The sequence below is a fragment of the Crocodylus siamensis genome, chromosome 15, assembly GCF_052110815.1.
Source record: "Crocodylus siamensis isolate JL-2025a chromosome 15, ASM5211081v1, whole genome shotgun sequence".
Taxonomy (NCBI): domain Eukaryota; kingdom Metazoa; phylum Chordata; order Crocodylia; family Crocodylidae; genus Crocodylus; species Crocodylus siamensis.
In genome coordinates, this window is record NC_143409.1 from 45453251 (window position 1) to 45471795 (window position 18545).

Below are 18545 nucleotides of genomic sequence, written 5' to 3' on the forward strand. Positions count from 1 at the left end.
ATCAATCTCTTCTCCCTTCTCCAGGTGATAGGTCACCTGGTCATAGAAGGAAATGAGATTGGTCAAACAAAACCTACCCGCAACAAACCCATGCTGGCTATCCCTTAGGATGTTAGCCTGGGCCAGTCCCTCAAGGATGGCCTCCTTAATAAACTTTTCTATAGTTGCCTGGGTCCTCCCTCTTCCCTTTTTTGAAGATGGGGACCACATTAGCTATCTTCCAGTCATCTGGCACCTGGCCCGAGCACCATGAGTGCTCATAGAGCCATGCCAAGGGCCCTGCAATAACCCCAGCTAGCTCCCTCAACACCCTGGGATGGAGAGCATCTGGATCCGCTGACCAGGTCATCCATCACCTGTGGCCAGGACCAGGTCCAACAGGGCATTTCCTCTGGTGGGACTGTGCACCTCCTGGATTAAGTGGAGGTCCTGTATCTCAGCTAGAAACCTCCTGGAACGGTCCGTCCTGGCTGACTGTTCCTCCCAGCAGATGTCTGGGTAATTAAAATCACCCATGACAACTACATCCCTTGCCCTAAATGCCTCTGCAAGTTGGCCCAAAAATTCCCGGTCCAGCTCCTCACTTTCGTTGGGGGGGTCTGTAGTAGACCCCCACCGTCAAATCACTCTCCCCACGGTCCCCTTGAATCTTAACCCAGAGCACTTCAACCTGCCCTTCCTCTGATCCCATCCTGCTGGCAGAGGAAGTGTAGTGCTCCATCCTCCCCCAAAACATCAGACATCGCAGATCAATAAAGGGTACCCCAAGGAGCAGTGAGCTCAATTTATGAAGTGACAGGGCCTAGGGAAGTTCACCCCCCTCCTACCCTGTTGTTGCTGGGCAAAGTTTGGCTTCACCAGACACGCTGGTGCCAGGCAGGGTCACTTTGTATCTTATGGGTATACTTGTCCTGGACTGCTTTTAGCCCTGCTAAGTCTTTGAGTCCTGTGTATGTCATGGCACAGTAGCAGGCTATTGCAAGTTTTGGCACCAGTCAACAGCCATCTCCAGGGTTCCCCCCTGGCCTGCCAAGGGTGTCCTAAAACATTCATTGCACAAATACCTGCAAATACCCATGTGTCTTGACATGGCCTGGGCAGTTCAGACACAGCCGGTGAAGGAATGACTGCTAACTGAACTCGCCCACTATTCACAAAGCAGGTGTGCCTAAGGCTCATGCGGGTTCACAGAAGTCAGTTTGCTGGGTTTATGTAAAACCAGTGAGTCAATTAATGGCGTTAGGGGGACAATTACTCTGCAGCCAGCTGAAAAGGGTTGTTTAAGAAGTGCAGGGGGGGAGTGGAGCAGGGGGGTCATCGCGGCTGCTCCCAGGCAAAGTCTGGGTATTTTCACATGGAAGAACTATGTTCTGCGACTGTTGCAAATTTCAGTGCCAGTCAGCAGCATTCACGAGGGCTACCCCAGTGTCCTCAAACATTAATTACCCACAAATACCTGCAAATTGTAATGACATTTGATGGATAAGGGGGCCCACTACACAAAAATGGTAGTGACACCCAATGGACAAAGGGGGTCGCCACACATCATTCAGGTTATTACCACGTACATGTGACAGATGGATGGCTGCACCATTGCAAAGTGCATCAGTACAAGCTGAACTACATTGGATGGGGACTATCTGATGATGATGCAAACTCATTTAAATTGCAAAACCTTGCATATGTGTAAAGTGTGATGCCATTAAGACACAAAAGGGCAATTTTCATCACATGTGCAAGCAGCCCATGTTCTTAGGCTGGACCAGCAGCCCTCAGTACAGTGCGCCCCTTGCCAGACACTGAATACTGGACACTTCATGCAGATGGAGCACCAACCAGCCAGCTCCCAGCTGGATTGCAGAGCCAGCTTTTGCCCAGCAAGGCTTTCAGGTTGGAGGAACATGAGTAGGTCCTGGGGATTTACCACAAAGCAGCTCTACCAGCAGTGGGGAAATGCACACTCTCAGTGATAACATCCACTGAGCAGAAAACAACAGCCTGGAATTCAGAGTGGTCGACACTCAAGACTGCCATCCACTGTTAAGCAGCCAAGCAATACAAGCCATGAATTGGGTCTCGCAGTGAGGACATATAACTGAACTATCTTGGGCAAAAGGTAGTCTGAGGGAGGGTAGAAGCAGGGATGGAGCAAGGCTGGGAATTTTATCAGGGAATATGCAATTTTTAAACAGAGAAAACCAAGATCGTGGCTTTAGCAGTACATAAATATTCACATTAACAGTACTAAAACAAAGAGAGTTGGGTCTACCATTCCTCTGACTGATGCTATGTTTGTCAGGGCACTGCCATCACCATATATCATCCTGATCAGGCTTCAGTACCGGGTGCTGCAGACACTGCAACTTGATGCCTACTGGGGGCAACCAACTGTGGAGCGATGGTACGCAGCAGGTCTGCCACTATATTATGCCACTATATCCTTGTCTCAGCATTCCTGCTATGATAGTTTGTACCTAAACTTGTTCCTGGATGCAGGCAGAGCTAATGATATATCAATTTCCTGTATATTCATGACCTCTATAATAATCTGGTAATCCAACTCAGTTCCTCCCATTGTGGCAGAATTTTAGACCTCAGCCATAATGGTAAGCTGAACCACAAAAGGAGTCATTGATCAGAAAAGATAATTCATCTACTCAATCCACTATTCAAGATAATTTATTCCATAACACTCCTAAATCCAGGAAATTGAACACTCCCACTCCAGTTGCTGACACATTCAGAGTTGATAGACTTTTTCGGTCTGAGGTGCATAGACGGTATCAACGTCTGGTGTACCTCAAGACACCATCCAATTCTTAAAGGTTTACCAAGTGGGGGATAATTCTGGTAAATTACTGATATCTCTGAATGATTAGGGATTAAAATTACCTTTTTCAATGGTCTCTTAGTCCCAATAATCAATGTTTGTTTCTGATTCATTTAAACACACACTAGGAAAAACCTTGGGAACTGACACAATTATGATTAAAAAAAAATCTTTAAATGCATACAGCCTGATTATTTCCTACCAACCCTCCAAATTCAATGATGCACTGACTTCAACAATTCCAGATGTCCAGCACGTGGTCTCCATCATAAAAACAGATCCAGTACAGTTGCCACAGGTTTGACTGTACCAAGTCCCACTGCTGTCTAGAATATTTCCATGAGTATGATCACATTGTACACTAAAAATATTTCCAGTAGGATCCATGAAATAACTATGCACAGCTCTACTGTCCACAGTGGGATTTCCAGAAAGAAGTACGCAACCATGTTGCATATATCTAATTATCCAATATCCTGCTGCTGGGCCTGCGGCTGCAGAAGCGGCCTTGGCACTTTCCTGCACTGCCTCCACTGGGGCCTCCTCTCTGAGGGGAGAGATGGAGGGAGCTGCAGGTGCAGGCAGAGGCATGGAGGGAGAAAGGTAACAACCACAGATCCAGGGGAGCTCGGTGCGGAGCCCATCCTGACCCCTTTAGACACTGGGGAGGAGGCACTCGGTGCCAAAGAAGGGAAAGTGGTGGGGTTGTGGAGAACCCTTGGCTAAGGTTTGAAACTCCTCATTCATTGTCTATGGGGTCAGACAAGGCCTTGAACTGGTTGGGGGTCCAGCCTCAGCCGCCTGCTGATCCAGTGGGGGTGCAGGATATCAGGGGTGCAGCTTCACCCAGGCCACCCCTTGCCTTCCTGTCCTGCTCCCTCCCGGCTCCTCTCCTGCCCCCTCAGGAGCCCCCTGCACCTGTGGGGGTTGAGCAAAAAGCTTGTGAGTTTAGGGATTCTCCAGTTCGGGCAAGGAGATTACAGCTGCCTTCATGCCCCACCCGAGGGCCAACCCAGCAGGCTTCAAAACAGGAACTTGGCCTTCCCTTTAATTTAGGCTCTTAACTTTGGTAGCCAGACTCGAGGCTCCAGGATCTGGAGGCAGGGGTCCACAGCTCCCTCCGCACCCCAAGCTGCAGGTCAGTTTTCGTTTAGGAGTGGAGGAGATGGAGTCTTTTCTCCACACCCACAACCAAGATTGCTGCCTGCATACAAGCCCAATGACTTCTGGTGACAAAAGGATTTGATGCTATCGACTTGATCTTTCCCCTGTCGTGTTGCTGCTCTTCTTACCCAGCTGCCTCATTGAATCAGGGACCACAAGAGGAACAATGCTGGGCTGCACAGGAGCCAAGAAGTCAGGGGCTCAGACCACAGCACAGCCTTCTTGGGTGGCTCAGGAAGCTTTGTATTTTGGGATGGTTACTGCTTATGTTTGGGGGAAATGAGTGACAGACACTTGGGGCAACTACCAGCGCCACCTTCATTTACTCATCTCATCCTGGGCACTCGGGGAAAAAAGGGGATTCCCAACCACTCCCACTTACACACCTGTGAAAGAACTCCCTTTCCAGCCTCCTCTTTTGGTTTTTATTTCCTTTCCTTTGTCTTTGTCCTCTCACATGTCTGTCAGCTTGGCTGTCCTGGGTTGCTGCGTACATGAGCTAGCTCAGGTAAGAGGGTGTGAGAGGGATTTAACCTCTCTATTGTTTGGAGCTCTTACCTTACAACATGGGGGCAGGGGCTTAAACCACTGTCACCCCACCAGGTAATTGTGATGTTTTTCAAACTGATTGGCCAGCATCAAATAATACCTGTCCCTGACTGGATTCAGGTGGTGAGATCAGTAGGACTATTTAAGAGGGTCCCCTCCAGGAAGAAGGATGCCGGATATTTTAAAACCCATGCACAAAAGCGACGACCTCCACAGTAGGTTTGTACAAAGTTTTGGATCATGATTCGGATTTGGAGATGATTCAGAGTCCAAATCTATGAACCTGAAATGAATCGTTGGAAGCTTTAGGCTTTCCGAATAGCTTTGGAAAAGAGTCGGAGCCAATTTGGCCGTAGAGTATAATGGGGAAACAATGAAATATCTATAACTTTGTTGCTTTTTGTCTGATTTGGATGATTTGCAGGGACAGTAGCCTCTGCTGAGAGCATGAAGCCTACCAAGTTTTAAGAAGATGGGTGCAGGGGTTCAGGGGAAACTGCACCCCAAATTCTTGAAAGCAAAACTCATGTCATGTGTATGTGTTACACCACAGGGAGGTGAAAACTGCAGGGGTAGTAGCCCCTGGTGAGGCCACAAAGCCTGCCAAGTTTCAAAAAGATCAGTGTAGGGGTTTGGGGGGAACTGCACCTCAAGCTTCTGACTAGCAAAACTTGTGACATGGGTGACACTGCGTGCATCAAGGCGCAGCGGGGTGACAGCTGCAGGGACGGTGGCCCCTGCTGCAGCCAGAAAGCCTTCAGGCTGTCAAGGAGCTCAGTGCAGGGGGGTTCTGGGGCCCTGTACCCCTAGCTGCTGACAGACAAAACTCATAACATGGGTGCTTGTGCAACTGACTGTGTCTGTCTTGGCAGCTGATTGTCTGTATTGATTATTTCCTCTCCTTAGTCTGTGGTTTTGTAAGTGTTAATTCTTGCTAATTAATGGGCTACATTAGCTAGCTACTGTGTATTGAGCTGGTCCCTTAGTGAATCATGACTGACTGGTAACTGGTAACACATTAGCCCTGCAGTAGTGTCTCCCCACTCCCCACCAAGACAGACAGTTGCACAAGCACCCATGTCATGAGTTTAGCTTATCAGCCAGAACCCCTGCATCAGTCTCCTTGACAGCTGGCAGGCTTCATGGCCACAACAGGGGCTACCATCCCTGCAGCTTCCACCCTGCTGTGCCTTAACACACACACACACACACACACACACACACAGCGTGTCACCCACATCACGAGTTTTGCTTGTCCACAGTTTGAGGTGCAGTTCCCCCTAAGTCTGCACCTATCTTCTTGAAATTTGGCAGGCTTCATGGCCTGAGCAGAGGCCACCACCCCTGCAGTTTTCAGCCCACTGCGCCGTAGCACACACAGGGTTCCATATGTTATGAGTTTTGCCTGTCAGCAGCTTGAGGTGCAGGTCCCCCCAAACCCATGCACTGATCTTCTTGAAACCTGGCAGGCTTTGTGGCCGTACCAGGGGCTACCACCCCTGTAGTTTTCACACACCCCTCCCCCCATGGTGTATACATATACTTGACATGAGCTTTGCTTTCAAGAATTTGGGGTTTCCCCTGAACCCCTGCACTGATCTTCTTGAAACTCAGTACACTTCATGCTCTCAGCAGAGGCTACCACCCCTGCAAGTTTCATTCAAATCAGACAAAAAACAACAAAGTTATAGATCTTTCATTGATTCCCCATTGAATCGAAACAGAGGGCTTTGAAACAGCCTTGAAACAAAATGAGGCTAGTCGAATCGTTTTGAAAGTTTCAAAACATTTTGAGTTTGGAAGCAGCCAGTAGCTGGGTGGTGGGAGATGGGGGAGAACCAGGGCTGCGCTCCCAGCAGCAGCCGGGAGTGCAGCTCAGGCTCTCCCAGCCTCCTGTGCCCGGGCTGCAGGAAGCCGATCACAGCGAAGGGAAAGGGCCCTGCAGCCATCCTGGGGATTGTGGGCCCCTGTCTGCCTGGTGCATGAGAGAGGCTGTTTTGAAATTCCCCATTATAGCAAATGGGTGAAACAGTGTTGAAACAGCCTCGCTGTTTTGACACAGTGAAACAGAACAGCGGTTTTGAATCGAAATGAAATTTGAAACGAAACACTGTTCTGTCGAAACCTCAAAACTCAAGCCGAAACAGAACCATGCCGTTTTGCACAGCCCTGCTAACTCCTAGGTGCAGCTGCTCAGCACATTCACACTTTAACACCACTTACCTTCCCACAGAGGGCAAATGACGGGATCTCTCAGTTGTTATTTTTTAGCTAGCACAAATACCTGCCATCCGCTGCTTCTCTTCAAGCAGGAGGAAAATTTCATGCCCCCCTGATACAAAACAGGCCTGGGATTCTGTTTTGTGAGCCTGGGACACAATGCACCTCCAACACAGATCTCCAAGGTGCACAGCCTGATGCACCAGCAGTGGCTTCCCTGCTCACAGCTCCTTCCTGCCCACATGCTGCCCCAGCCTAAGTGCTACTCAGACTGTTTGAAAGCTGCTTCTCTTCCGTAGTGCTGTCTCTTCCCCTCTGCACCCTGCCAACACCCAACTAAGAGCACGCAAAGAACTGAGCAGCCTTGCTTTGGGTCAGAAATGTCGCTCACTGTCTCTTATACCTTAAACTGGGAATGGAAGTAAAACCTCCCAGTCCCAGTGAAGATTAACCCAGTCAGCAACAGCATTTTCCCATTAGTTACTCCAGCTTTGAACTCAGTTAGGATGGTTTCAAGAAGTTACAGGATGAAATAGGATAACACTTAAATGCCTAATAGGTAAAGTAGGATCAGGCCTCATTGTTGTAAGATACAATGGGGATCCCCCTCCAACATAAGAGGATCTTCTTTCTATGGGGTATTTGACCAAGGAATTCAGTTATATGCAAGAAAACAAGGCAACGTGAATCCCAACATGATTAAGTCACCAGTTTTGGTGCCCGTGAGACAGCAAGGCCCTCTTGGTGTCCACTGGGGGTTCCAGCAAGGACGCACTGGCGTCCTTCAGATACCTTCTGCCATGGATTTCCACACCTTTTGGTCTTTCTATGGGGTGAAAAGGGCACCTGAGTGACCTGCTTAACTAAACGTCACATAAAGCCACATACAGAATACAACTCACTGCACACATACAACCTGGGCAGTGCTTGCTTGGACTTTAGAGGCCTGCACACAAGCATGAAGTGCCTTAAATAAGGCCACAGCAGTGCCCAAGATGCAGCCTGTTAGGGGTATTTGGACCCCTTACAGCCTCCAACTCTTGGTTGTGCTGAAAGATTGAGGGGCCAAGCTAATATTTGGGTCATATCCACACCTCTATATTGAGGGGGCATCCTAGGCACTGCATCTTTCCATCATTTAATGAAGGCAGTTTCTCATTCAAACTTAGCTGGTAGCTTGCCCATCACATATAGCAGCTTGGTTCACCGGCACACGTCACACGTGAAGTACATGCACAGCATACGAAGTACGCCACAAGTACAGTTACAATTGCCAGTTGACAACCCTGTGTCTACTGATGTCTCGTACTGCCTCTACTGTGTGTGGGGGCGCCCCAGGGATCTGAGATACTTGGCACCTCCCTGGGGTTGGCATGAAAAATGTGGGCCTGATGGTCCTCTCAGACATTTCCCCTCAGATCACCTGCTGGTCAGGGGATGAGCTTGTCTGCAGCTTTGTGTTTTCCTGACAAGTCTCACATCTTCAATTTCCAGCACAGGAGGCCTTTCAGGAACTTGCACTTTTTCCAGGGGGCTACTCATGCATTGCTGTTTGGGCACCCCTGGCCAGAGCATCGCCACCCCCTGCTCTCTCCCGGGGGCTGGGAACTCTCCGGCCCTCTCACAGCATGCAGAAGTCAGTCCATTGGGTGCCTCCCCTCTCCGTTTGCTCCAAGGAAATCTACAGGCAACCGGCTCCAATGCTGTGGCCAATACTTCCCTTCCTGTGCATCAGGGGAGGGAAGGGGGGAATGCTGTTGATCAGAACAGAAATCTGTGATCCTGACAACCCTCCTGTCTCTCTTGCCCCATCACATCCTAATTTCCTCCTGTACAGTGCCACCCAGCGAAGCTGCGGGGAGGGGGGCGGCTTCAATAGCAGCTGTGGCCAGGAGAGTAAAAGAGCTTTGCAACACAGGGACACTCAGCACAGCTCGAAACCGAGAGCACAGCTCCTCTCTTCAGAGCAGCCTCTTCCACGGGAATGGCAGCATGAGGTCTGAGCCCAGGACTCTCAGCGTAGGGCACACACGGAGTTGGTGCCTCTTTGAGGCCTCGCTGTGCTCTGTGCACCCTCCCTTCCCCCCGATCCTTAGCTGCTTCTTGATTCTCCCGTTCAGCAACTTCTGCAGCATTCCCCGGCCTGATGCTGCCCTGGGGAAGGGGCTTCCAGCACTGAAGGCAAGAGAAGGTGTTACCCCCCACTGCCTAGCAATGCAGCCTTACTAGAAACTATCCCCCCCGGGGTACAAACACCATCAGATCTCTGGAAACCTTCCTGGGCTGTCCGAGTGCTCCCCTGACGGCCTACATCTCCTGCTTTTCTCTCCCCCATGGAGAAATCCCCAAATTCTCCCATCTTTAGACCAGGTGTGGGTTATAACTTTCAATAGATCAACGTGAGTTTGACACCTGTGGCTTATCCCTTTGGGAGCCTGTGACCAGTAGTATAGGGCACCCACACAGCCTTCCTTAGCCACAGCGTAGTTTATTGGAACAGTGAAAACAAATAATGTAGAGGAAAAGATTTTTTTTAAAGTCACCAGCTGTTTCTCCCACACGTCTGTTCACCTCAAAGCTTGATGCCTCTGGACAGTAGCATAGGCAGGCCAGGCTTCTTCACACATGTCCAGTGGGCTCCTGCATCTCAGTGTGGTACCTCTGAACACATAGGACTTTCTCAAGAGGATGTGCACAATATTTTCCACCTGACTGCAATTCTTTGGATTTTGTGTGTGCCTGGGTCTTTCTGAACCTTACTGTCATCTCTTAAACCTTGAGTGTTTAATAAGTAGCTTCTCTTTAGTCACTCTTACCTTTCTTGCTTGTTTTCACAGGCAGGGCCCAAACCAACGACTTCAATATATTTACCTTCTAGTCAGCTCACTATACAGGATTCATTCATTATTTTGGAGCAGCCCTGAACTCATCACCATACCCACCTGCACCTCCATGCTTACCCAAAGAGCAGCTCCTATCTGCCACATTTGTCATGTATAGGACAAACGACAAGCCAGAAGAATATGGTTCTGCACAAGGTAATTTAGACCATGGGGCCTCTAGCTTCTTGCCCCACTGTTATTCCTTCCTTGAATGGGTCCCATATTAGGGATCTGATATACAGAAAAGTTGTCCTAGCAGCACCTAGAGGGAGACTGAATATTCCTAACATGCAGGGAAGGAGGGATGTGACTGGCCGCCATTAGTGTCCACATCGTCCGGGAGAGGCTGCTCCTTCACTCCGGGCTGTGATCCGCCATGAACCTTCTTCCCTCGGCAAGGGGTTTCCTGGAGCAGTCAGTGACTGACCGTGTCCTGGAGCCTGCAACATGCCCGGGGGGCCTGGAGCCATCCTGCTGGAACCATCCCTGGGCTCTCCGGGCTTCTCTGAGTGGCTGGAAACCAATTAGGGCCGCTCCTCGCCGGATTGAAAGGAACCTCATCAGTGAGGATGTGGAGGGCCCAGCTCTGGAAGAGTCCAAACCTGGGTTGGGCTCAGTCCTTCCACTGCAAGACAAGGTCAGAACAGGGCCTATGCTGGGAGCAGGCTGAAGACTCCCAGGAGTCAGGGCACAAAAAAGCTCCAAGCTCATGATTCACATTGCTGCCAAAGGGGCTAAACCTTTTGGCCCCACTGGCCAGATGAGTGGTGCCTGGCTGGTCCGTGGGCTGGATCCAGCCCCACACACCAGGATTGGGCTGTGGGGCCTCCCACCCCTGCACATGGGAAATGAACCCTGGGGGCCTGGCACTGCCCTTGCCACTGGTATTGGACCCTGCCAGCCCAGTGCCATCTCCTCCCAGCCTCGTGGACCGGGATTGAGCTGTGGGGCCTGACATCTTCCCCTCCCACTGGGATTGGACCCAGGGCCACCTCCTCCTGCCCCTGTGTACTGGGATCGGACTCCAGGGAGCCTGACATTGCTCCCTCTCCACCTCAGGATTGGGCCCTGGGACTCAGAAACACCCCAGTCCATCCCTCCACATTGGTATTGGGCACCTGATGCAGCACAGGGCCCAGAGCTCCTCATGGGTCCAGAAATTTGACATCTGGGGAGTGGTGGTGAACGGGGTGCACTTCAGGGTGGCTACCGCTCTCCCGTCACCAAATTTGTGGAGCTGTGGGGAGCCCTGTGGGTAGGGTGCCCACCCATCCCTAATTGGGCAGGACAGTCCCGAAATGGGAACATCAAGACTCAGTCCCAGGCTGAATGGCTCCGGGACAGCATTTGTCCCAGATTCCCAGGATTGTGTTCAGGGATCTGGGTTTTCTGTTCACCTCAGAAAAACACAGGAAATGGCAGGTTTCCCCTTGCTGGCTGGCAAGGAGCTACTTGGGGCTGGAGGGAATGGGATGCAGGGGGTGCGATGTGCACATGTGCGTGTGCACACGTGCACATGGCTGGGGATACAGCCAGGCAGTGTGGAGAGCAGCTCCCTCCAGGTAAGTCTATGTGGGGAGGGGGCATAGAGCAAGGTGGCTGTGCGGAGAAGATTGAGGCCCTCATGGTGAAGGAGGGAGTGGGGCAGGGTTGGCAGCTGGGGGCACTGCCCGGCTGGGGTGGGAAGGGACGGCTGTGGGGCCTGTTCAGGGAGGGGGACAGAACCACAGGCAGCTCATCCAGGAGGCAGCAGGGAGGAGCCGGCTCCCCACCACTGCATGTACTCCCAGGGAGCGGGTATTGGGGGGCACATCCCCCCAGATCTGTGCACAGGGTGGGGGCAGGTGCAGGCTTCCTGCTGTGTGCTTGGGGCTCCACACCCTGCTGCTCTCCCTTTGGGGCCTCTGGAGCCCAGCAGGCAGGACCTGGTGCAGAAGGGCAGAGAGGCTCAGTGCTGCTGCTGCCAGGAGCCTTGTGCTGGCTATGCTGGGGTGCTCTTTACCTGCTTGGCAGCAGTGGGGTGGCATTGCAGAGTTGTGCCCCCTGCTGCTGCCAGGAGGGCAGGGGGCACCTTGCCATGGTGGTATGGGGCTCCCAGGGAGAGGGCAGCAGGGCAGGGAGACCTGAGCCCACAACAGGCACCCTGCATCCTCCCCTACCCTCAAAGGCTTGGCTCAGTTCAGCTCTGCTCCAGCCATGCCACCAAGGGGGGGGACGAGGGAGTTGTGTCCCACCTTTCCATTTTTAAAAGGTGGTCACCCTACCCATGGACCAGATGACATGTGGCTGTGGCTGAATCTGGCCTACAGGCTGGGGGTGGGGCACCTCTCGTCTAGGCACCTCTTGTCTAAGCCAAACAAGACCCTGCCCAAATACAGCCATTCACTTCATGCCAGACCCAGGCCCCTTGGAGTGGGAGACTTTGGAGGTGAGAGTGGGAGGCTGTAGCCCTAGGCCCTTGGAAGGTGGACGTCTCTGTGGAGGGATGTGGAAGGGGTGGCCTTGGCCCACTCAGAGGCAGGTTCCCTGCACAGGGAGGAGGAATGGAGATCCTGCACCCCCCGTCCTCTGCTTACCTCATCTGATGCTCTGGCAGCAGGTAGGTGTTGACGTCCATCTCCAGCAGCCTTGGTGTGATCACCAGTGGCTTCAGCAAGTCACCTCCTTTCCCCGTGGCCTGGATGTTCCACAGTTTTGGGGGCATTGTCTCCCCTCGGACAGGCAGGCGGAGACCCCGCACAGCCAGGGCACTGCTCACTTCCTGCCATTGAACACAGCCCCTCATTGCCAACCCAGGGGAGACAGACTCCTCGGCCCCTTTGCTCAGCACCCAGAGGGCTGTGGCTCGGGGGCCAGGGAAGAACATCTGGAACAGAGAAGGCTGAAGGAGCGATGAGGCTGCTCACTAGTCCCATCTGGTGTGGGCAGCAGCACCTTCTCCCACTGTGCCCCATGCCCTAGGGCCATGCCCATACCTGGGGGAGCTCTGATATGCACCTGAGATTGCCCCAGAATTGAATCTGCTCCAGAGGGGACAGTCAAATGCAAGCAGAGTCCTGGGCCCAAGAAGAGACGGTCCCAACCCTCAATGGTCCCAGGCACTCCTGAGAGCCGGGAGCCTCTGAAGGGCACCACCTGTTAGTCCTGGCCCTCCAGGTGAGGCCCACAGTAGCCTGGGGAGCACTGGCAGATTACCTGTCCCAAGGGCACCACTGCTGGCATTTTTGCTGCCATCTGGAAACGAGCCTTCATTTTTCTGGGACGGCTTAACAGCGTTGGCCTGAAGCAGAAGGACAACCCCCCAGGGCTGTCAGGAGGGGAGGGAGACCGGATACAGGGAATGTGGGGTGGGCGATGAGGCCAATGCATTGCCCAAGTAGCCCATTCCCCCCGACCTCTCAGGGGCTGTGGTAGGGGCTGCAAAGCTAAAGCCTGCTGGTACATGATGGCTCCCCCATGCAGAGCTCCCCACTGACGCACAGGTGGGTCTTGATGGGAGGCCGAGGAAAAGGGAGGCTGTAACGGGAGGGTTCCCTAGGCACGAGGAGACACGACATGAAGGGAATATAAGAGGACACCCCAGAAGAAATCCCAAGGCCCAAAGCCACTCAGTTCCCCGAGGTCACGGCCCGGCACACTAAGCCCCTCCCTGCCCCCATGCAAGCAGCTGTTACCATCCAGCCCACGACGGCAGGCGCTTGATCACCAGCAGCTTCTCCTCCTCACCCAGCTGCTCCAGTCTCTTGCCAAGCAGCAGAGCCAGCTGCTGCTGCCTTTCCCAGCACTGGTGCCACTGCACCCTCCAGCACTGGAGCCTCTGTGGGACGGTACCAGACACATGCATGTCCACCCTCATGCTCTCTTTCTCCCTCTCTCTTATAACCTGGACAGCCCCCACTGCCCCCACCCCCCACCACATGCTAATGTGTGAATGGCAGAAGCTGCCAGCTCCAAGGCCCATCTCTCAGTAGGCACACACTCACCCGCCCCTTGGAGGGGCAGAGCTGTGCCCATGTCCCTACCTGCTTTCTCAGTGCTTTCAGCCTGGTCAGTGCACTGCCAACCTTGGGGCAGCCAAGACTGTCCTGGAGCTGCATCAGTGGTTCCTCTGCCTCCTTCAGGTAGACATGGGCAAGGTAACCCCTGACTAGGCCAACAAAGCTCTCACGGCAGAGCTGGCGGTATCTGGCCATCCACACGCTGACATCCTGAGGGGCGAGACAGTGTAGGACAGCTCATGTTTAGCAGAAATGCCCCTGGGGCCCATTCTTCCCAACAGACTATGAGGAACTCTGGAAGTCCACTCTGAAATCGGCAGGACGGTCTTCTATGTCACTAGTGACCCCTGCTGGGGTTCCTCGCTTTAGCAGGATGGAAGACTTAGCGGTATCTTCGGGAGCTGCTGTGCCCAACGCTGGGCCAAATGCCTAACAGCGCTGCTCTTTCACTGACCCCACAACACTCAGATAGCCAAGGGGAAGGATGCTGACTGCTCACACAACCCATAGCAGCAGTCACATGGCTCAGGCGGCCTCATGCCACGGGGCATTCCCATGCTGACTGTCACCCAGCTCAGAGGATTTGGGCTTAACAATCCCCATCAACCCCCCTAGAGCTTGGGACCCTTTACCCAGACTGCATGGAAATTCTGCTTTCTCTGCAGGGGCTGTTGGTCCGGAGCCAAAGGGCTGAAATAGAAGGAGGGAAAGACTCAGATAAGCAGCAAGGCATTGGCACCACAAGGCCCAGGAGACCCAAACTTCATGCCTGGAAGATCTGGCCCAAGGGTAACACTTTCCCTTTGTAGCTAGGGCTGGAACCAGCCCCTCCAAACCACTCACCCTGCCCCACCGTTGGCTGTGCCTTTGTGTGGGCCTTCTGCTTTGGCTTCACCTTTGTCTGGCATCACTTCCTTCTTCCCAAGCAGCTCACCTTGGTTATAGGTGCTACTTCCAAGTGGCCTGTTAGAGACTTACACACACAGAAGAGGTTTCCCTGCCTCTGCATCACCTCCAGGCTGGGCAGAAAAGTTTCCTTATTGTGACTTAACCACTTCACAGCCACCCTATTACACTTGACTTGAACCCTGTGAGAATCCACAACAACCACAAGCAGTTGTATTGTGACTTAATCTAAAGCTTAGGGGGACAAAAATAGATGTGGTAATGGTTTTTCAGGGATTTGGGGAGGCTTGAAAAGGATTCCAGGTAGGATCCCACCTAGACGCCCGATAGGTTGAGTAGTACCTGACTCCCTGTGTTCACATCATGCCTGGTACAAAATGGGGTCCCGTTCTTGGCTGGTCCCTAGGCAACCCCACAATAAACATGACCATGGATAAGAATGAAGCCCAGCAGCCAGAACTACATCATAGTTTCTAGGGTCGGAAGGGACCTGAGCAGATCATCTAGTCTGACCCCCTGCCATGGCAAGAAAGAGTACTGGGGTCAAATGACCCCAGCAAGATGTTCATCCAGTCTCCTCTTAAAGACCCCCAGGGTAGGAGCCAGCACCACTTCTCTTGGAAGTTGGTTCCAGATCCTAGCCGCCCTGACCGTGAAGTCGCACCTCCTGATGTCTAGCCTAAACCTACCCTCTGCCAGCTTGTGACCATTATTCCTGGTCACTCCTGGTGGTGCTCGGGGGAACAGTGACTCCCCCAATGCCTGCTGATCCCCCCTGACTAATTTATAACAGGCCACAAGATCCCCCCTCAGCCTTCTCTTTTGGAGGCTGAACAGGTTCAGGTCCCGTAGCCTCTCCTCATTGGGCCTGCCCTGCTGCCCCCTGATCATGCAAGTGGCCTCCTCTGGACCCTCTCCATGCTGTCGACATCCCTCCTGAAGTGTGGCGCCCAGAACCGGACGCAGTACTCCAGCTGCGGCCTGACCAGTGCCGCATAGAGGGGGAGGATCACCTCCTTGGACCTGCTCGAGATGCATCTGTGGATGCATGACAAGGTCCGGTTGGCCTTTCTGACCGTATCCCCACACTGTGGCCCATGTTCATCTTGGAGTCAGTGATGACCCCCAGATCCTTTTCCACCTCTGTGCTGACAAGAGGGGAGTTCTCCAACCTGTAGGTATGGTGCCGGTTGTTCCTCCCGAGGTGCATTACCTTGCACTTGTCTGTGTTGAAACCCATCCTATTCTTGTCCGCCCACCCTTGTAACCTGTCGAGGTCTGATTGTAGCCTGTTGCATCCTTGCAATGTACCCATGTCCCCCCACATCTTAGTGTCATCAGCAAATTTAAACAGGGTGCTTTTTACCCCCTCATCCAAATCGCTGATGAAGGTGTTGAACAGTGCGGGCCCGAGGACCGAGCCCTGGGGGACCCCACTGCCCATGTCCTTCCAGGTTGAGAAGAACCCATCCACTACCACCCTCTGGATGCAGCCCTCCAGCCAGTTGGCGACCCATTTGACTGTGTGGGTGTCGACACCACAGCCCCCCAGTTTCTTAATGAGAACAGGGTGAGAGAGTGTCAAAAGCCTTCCGGAAGTCCAGGAAGATGATGTCCACTGCTACCCCTGCATCTAATGATCTGGTGATCTGATTGTAAAAGGCCACCAGGTTGGTCTGACAGGACCTGCCACTGATGAACTGATGAACTGATGTTGGTTGCTCCTAAGCATGCAGTCCCCTGCTGGCCCCTCCTGGATGTGTGCATCATCTCAGCTCAGTCCCTGGTGGTGGGAAGTGAGGTCCTGGCAATTCACAAGGGGTGGGAATACTGAAGGTCCCAGCACCTGGGCGTGAACAGTCTAAGCACAAGCACAAGCACCGACCCCATCACATCCCAGGCCATCCCTTCTGCCTGGGTTAAGATGAAGACCACGCTGTATAAGCTTAAGCAATTTACGGTTCACGTCACCCAGCCATAGGCAGATCCCTACATGGTAAAACCAGGAGTTTTTGGCACCCCAAGGGAGCACAGGAAGCAGACAACTCAGTTCTGCCTTGCTTGGAGCTTCCAGGGGGATGATAAGGGGTTGCCCAGCTTCCTGTCAGAAGACCCCTACCAGGGTGGCATGAAAGACAGACACTGAAATATCCCGAGACATCGGTAATGGACCTGGATCACTTTAAAAGAAACCGTTTGGTGGTGTAGAAACTGCTTGCACCACCATGACCAGATAGTATGGCAACCAGCCCAGAATACACCCAGTAGAGAGAGACTACAGGTGCACATCTGTGCGGAAGGCTGTGTTTCCTATCGATTCCCTGAGCCACAAACTGCCCAGCTCTGACTTGGTTGGAACGGCCGGCATCTGGCACAGCAGAAGACAGCTGAACCAAGACAGCAGGGAACCATGGGTAGGAAGGAGCCAGCTAATCACACCCAGCTGGCTGCCAGCTGGAGCTGAGTACACTGCAGGTCATCTGAGATCATGTCTACTAGGAACTGGCCCCGGACCAGGACAGCTCAGCTGTGGGATCGGCCACTCAAGAGACTGCACCCCTGTCCTGACACTACAGCACCTGGCATGGGACATGGTGGACAGTCCCCTCTCTAGCCTGCATCTGCACACCAGGCTGTCAGTGCTCCCCAGTACTCAGTACACACGAGTGCTCAGACCTACCTGCTGCAGCATCGCCAATCCATGCATGGGTTCCAGATCCTGCTGCGTCCTTGGGGGCTGCTGGGTGATCTGTCTTCACCACAGTACCTGAGCTGCCCAGGAGGGAGACCTCTGCAATTGAAGCACTAGGGGGTCAACACGGCAGGAGGCCACAAGTGCTCACTGTACAGCATCTCCAGCTGGGCAGTGGGCAGGGTTTAGCCCAGCAGCCCCAGCACTGAGCTTGACCCCAAAACCAGGCCACAGCCAGGAGCCATCTCGGACTCTATGGGCACGGCCTGCTTCACACCCTGTCAGCTGATGCGACACATACCGCTAATGAACTTGTGTCAGGCTGCTGCTGCCCTTCTTAGTATGGGGGGAACCTGGCACTCGGGGCTTTACCTTCAGACACAAGCTTTTCCTTCAAGGTCTTGATGAAGCCTGATGTGTCAGCCTGTGGTCCATGGTAGCTTGCTGGGGGTGTAGGGGCTACCCTGCCATCAGCCTGGAGAGCAGCTGGGTAATGCAGAGACATATAGCGTCATTCCCACCTCCACACTGGGCACAAAGAGGCTGCTGCCATTCAGGGGCAATGCCAAGGACACCTTGCCTTCTCCCCAGGTGCTGAGGGACGGGACCAGTGTTTCCAAGGGACGCAGGTGTACTCCCAGCCTACGACAGTTGCAGGGAGTGACCCATCCCTTTGAGACAGCCGCTGGGCCAAGCAGGAGCAAATACGCTCTATGGGTGACCATGCCCTGGCTATGGTGTGGAACAGGGGCCAGCACCCCTGTCTCCCAGTGACAGGCCTCTGCTGCCTGTGTAGAAGGTGATCTTCTCTCTCAGCTGCCAGAAGTAACAGCCCCCACCAGTAGAAGCCGGCAAGGCCCTCAGAGACCCAAAAAGCCAGTACTACCCTCTGGGGCAGGGACCCGCTGCAGCCCCCTCCAGCACAATATGCTCAAATGGAGCTGCACTTTCCCTCTGCCCCCCACGGACAACGGGGCTCCTGCCACCATCCTTTCTGCACCGGAAAGCCAAGAGCCAGGCCTTGTCTGAGCAAAGGTTGAGGGATCAGCTCGCACTGCCATGTCCAACGCTAGGCTGCCCTGCCTTGCCCTGGGATGGGCACAGGCTGAGGGAGGTGACCAGGAGTACGTTAGTCCCTAGTGACCTCCTCACCCACCTGTGTGGCATATGTCCCCGTTCCAGACTGGTCCCTGTGAGGTGGGGGCTCCTTTCGCCAGATGGGGATCTCCAGCCATCTCAGGGGAACTTCCGGCATCCAGGGCCAATGGCAATCCAGCTGCAAACACCTGGCAAATCCACCCCCG

The 18545-nt window shown here is 53.3% G+C and overlaps 1 protein-coding gene across 1 annotated transcript; it reads right to left on the reverse strand.

The window, feature by feature from the left end:
• Positions 1-9312: 9312 nt before the first annotated feature.
• LOC149852509 (uncharacterized) lies at positions 9313-18524 on the reverse strand. Its single transcript, XM_090029386.1, has 10 exons — positions 18398-18524; positions 17614-17727; positions 17230-17340; positions 14487-14616; positions 14276-14333; positions 13668-13853; positions 13320-13462; positions 12841-12925; positions 12222-12406; positions 9313-10270 (listed from the first exon to the last, which is right to left on the reverse strand). Exons 1-10 carry the CDS (start codon positions 18474-18476, stop codon positions 10000-10002), a joined length of 1362 nt encoding a protein of 453 aa, XP_089885512.1. The 5' UTR covers positions 18477-18524; the 3' UTR covers positions 9313-9999.
• Between the last annotated feature and the right edge of the window lie 21 nt (positions 18525-18545).

Coding starts and splice junctions, on each gene's coding strand:
- LOC149852509 (XM_090029386.1), bottom strand. CDS start 18,476: ATGGCTGGAGATCCCCATCTGGCGAAAGGAGCCCCCACCTCACAGGGA. Junction 12,407..12,840: donor CAGTGGTGCCCTTGGGACAG/GTAATCTGCCAG, acceptor GTTCAATGGCAG/GAAGTGAGCAGTGCCCTGGC. Junction 10,271..12,221: donor CTGCCAGAGCATCAGATGAG/GTAAGCAGAGGA, acceptor CTTGTCTTGCAG/TGGAAGGACTGAGCCCAACC.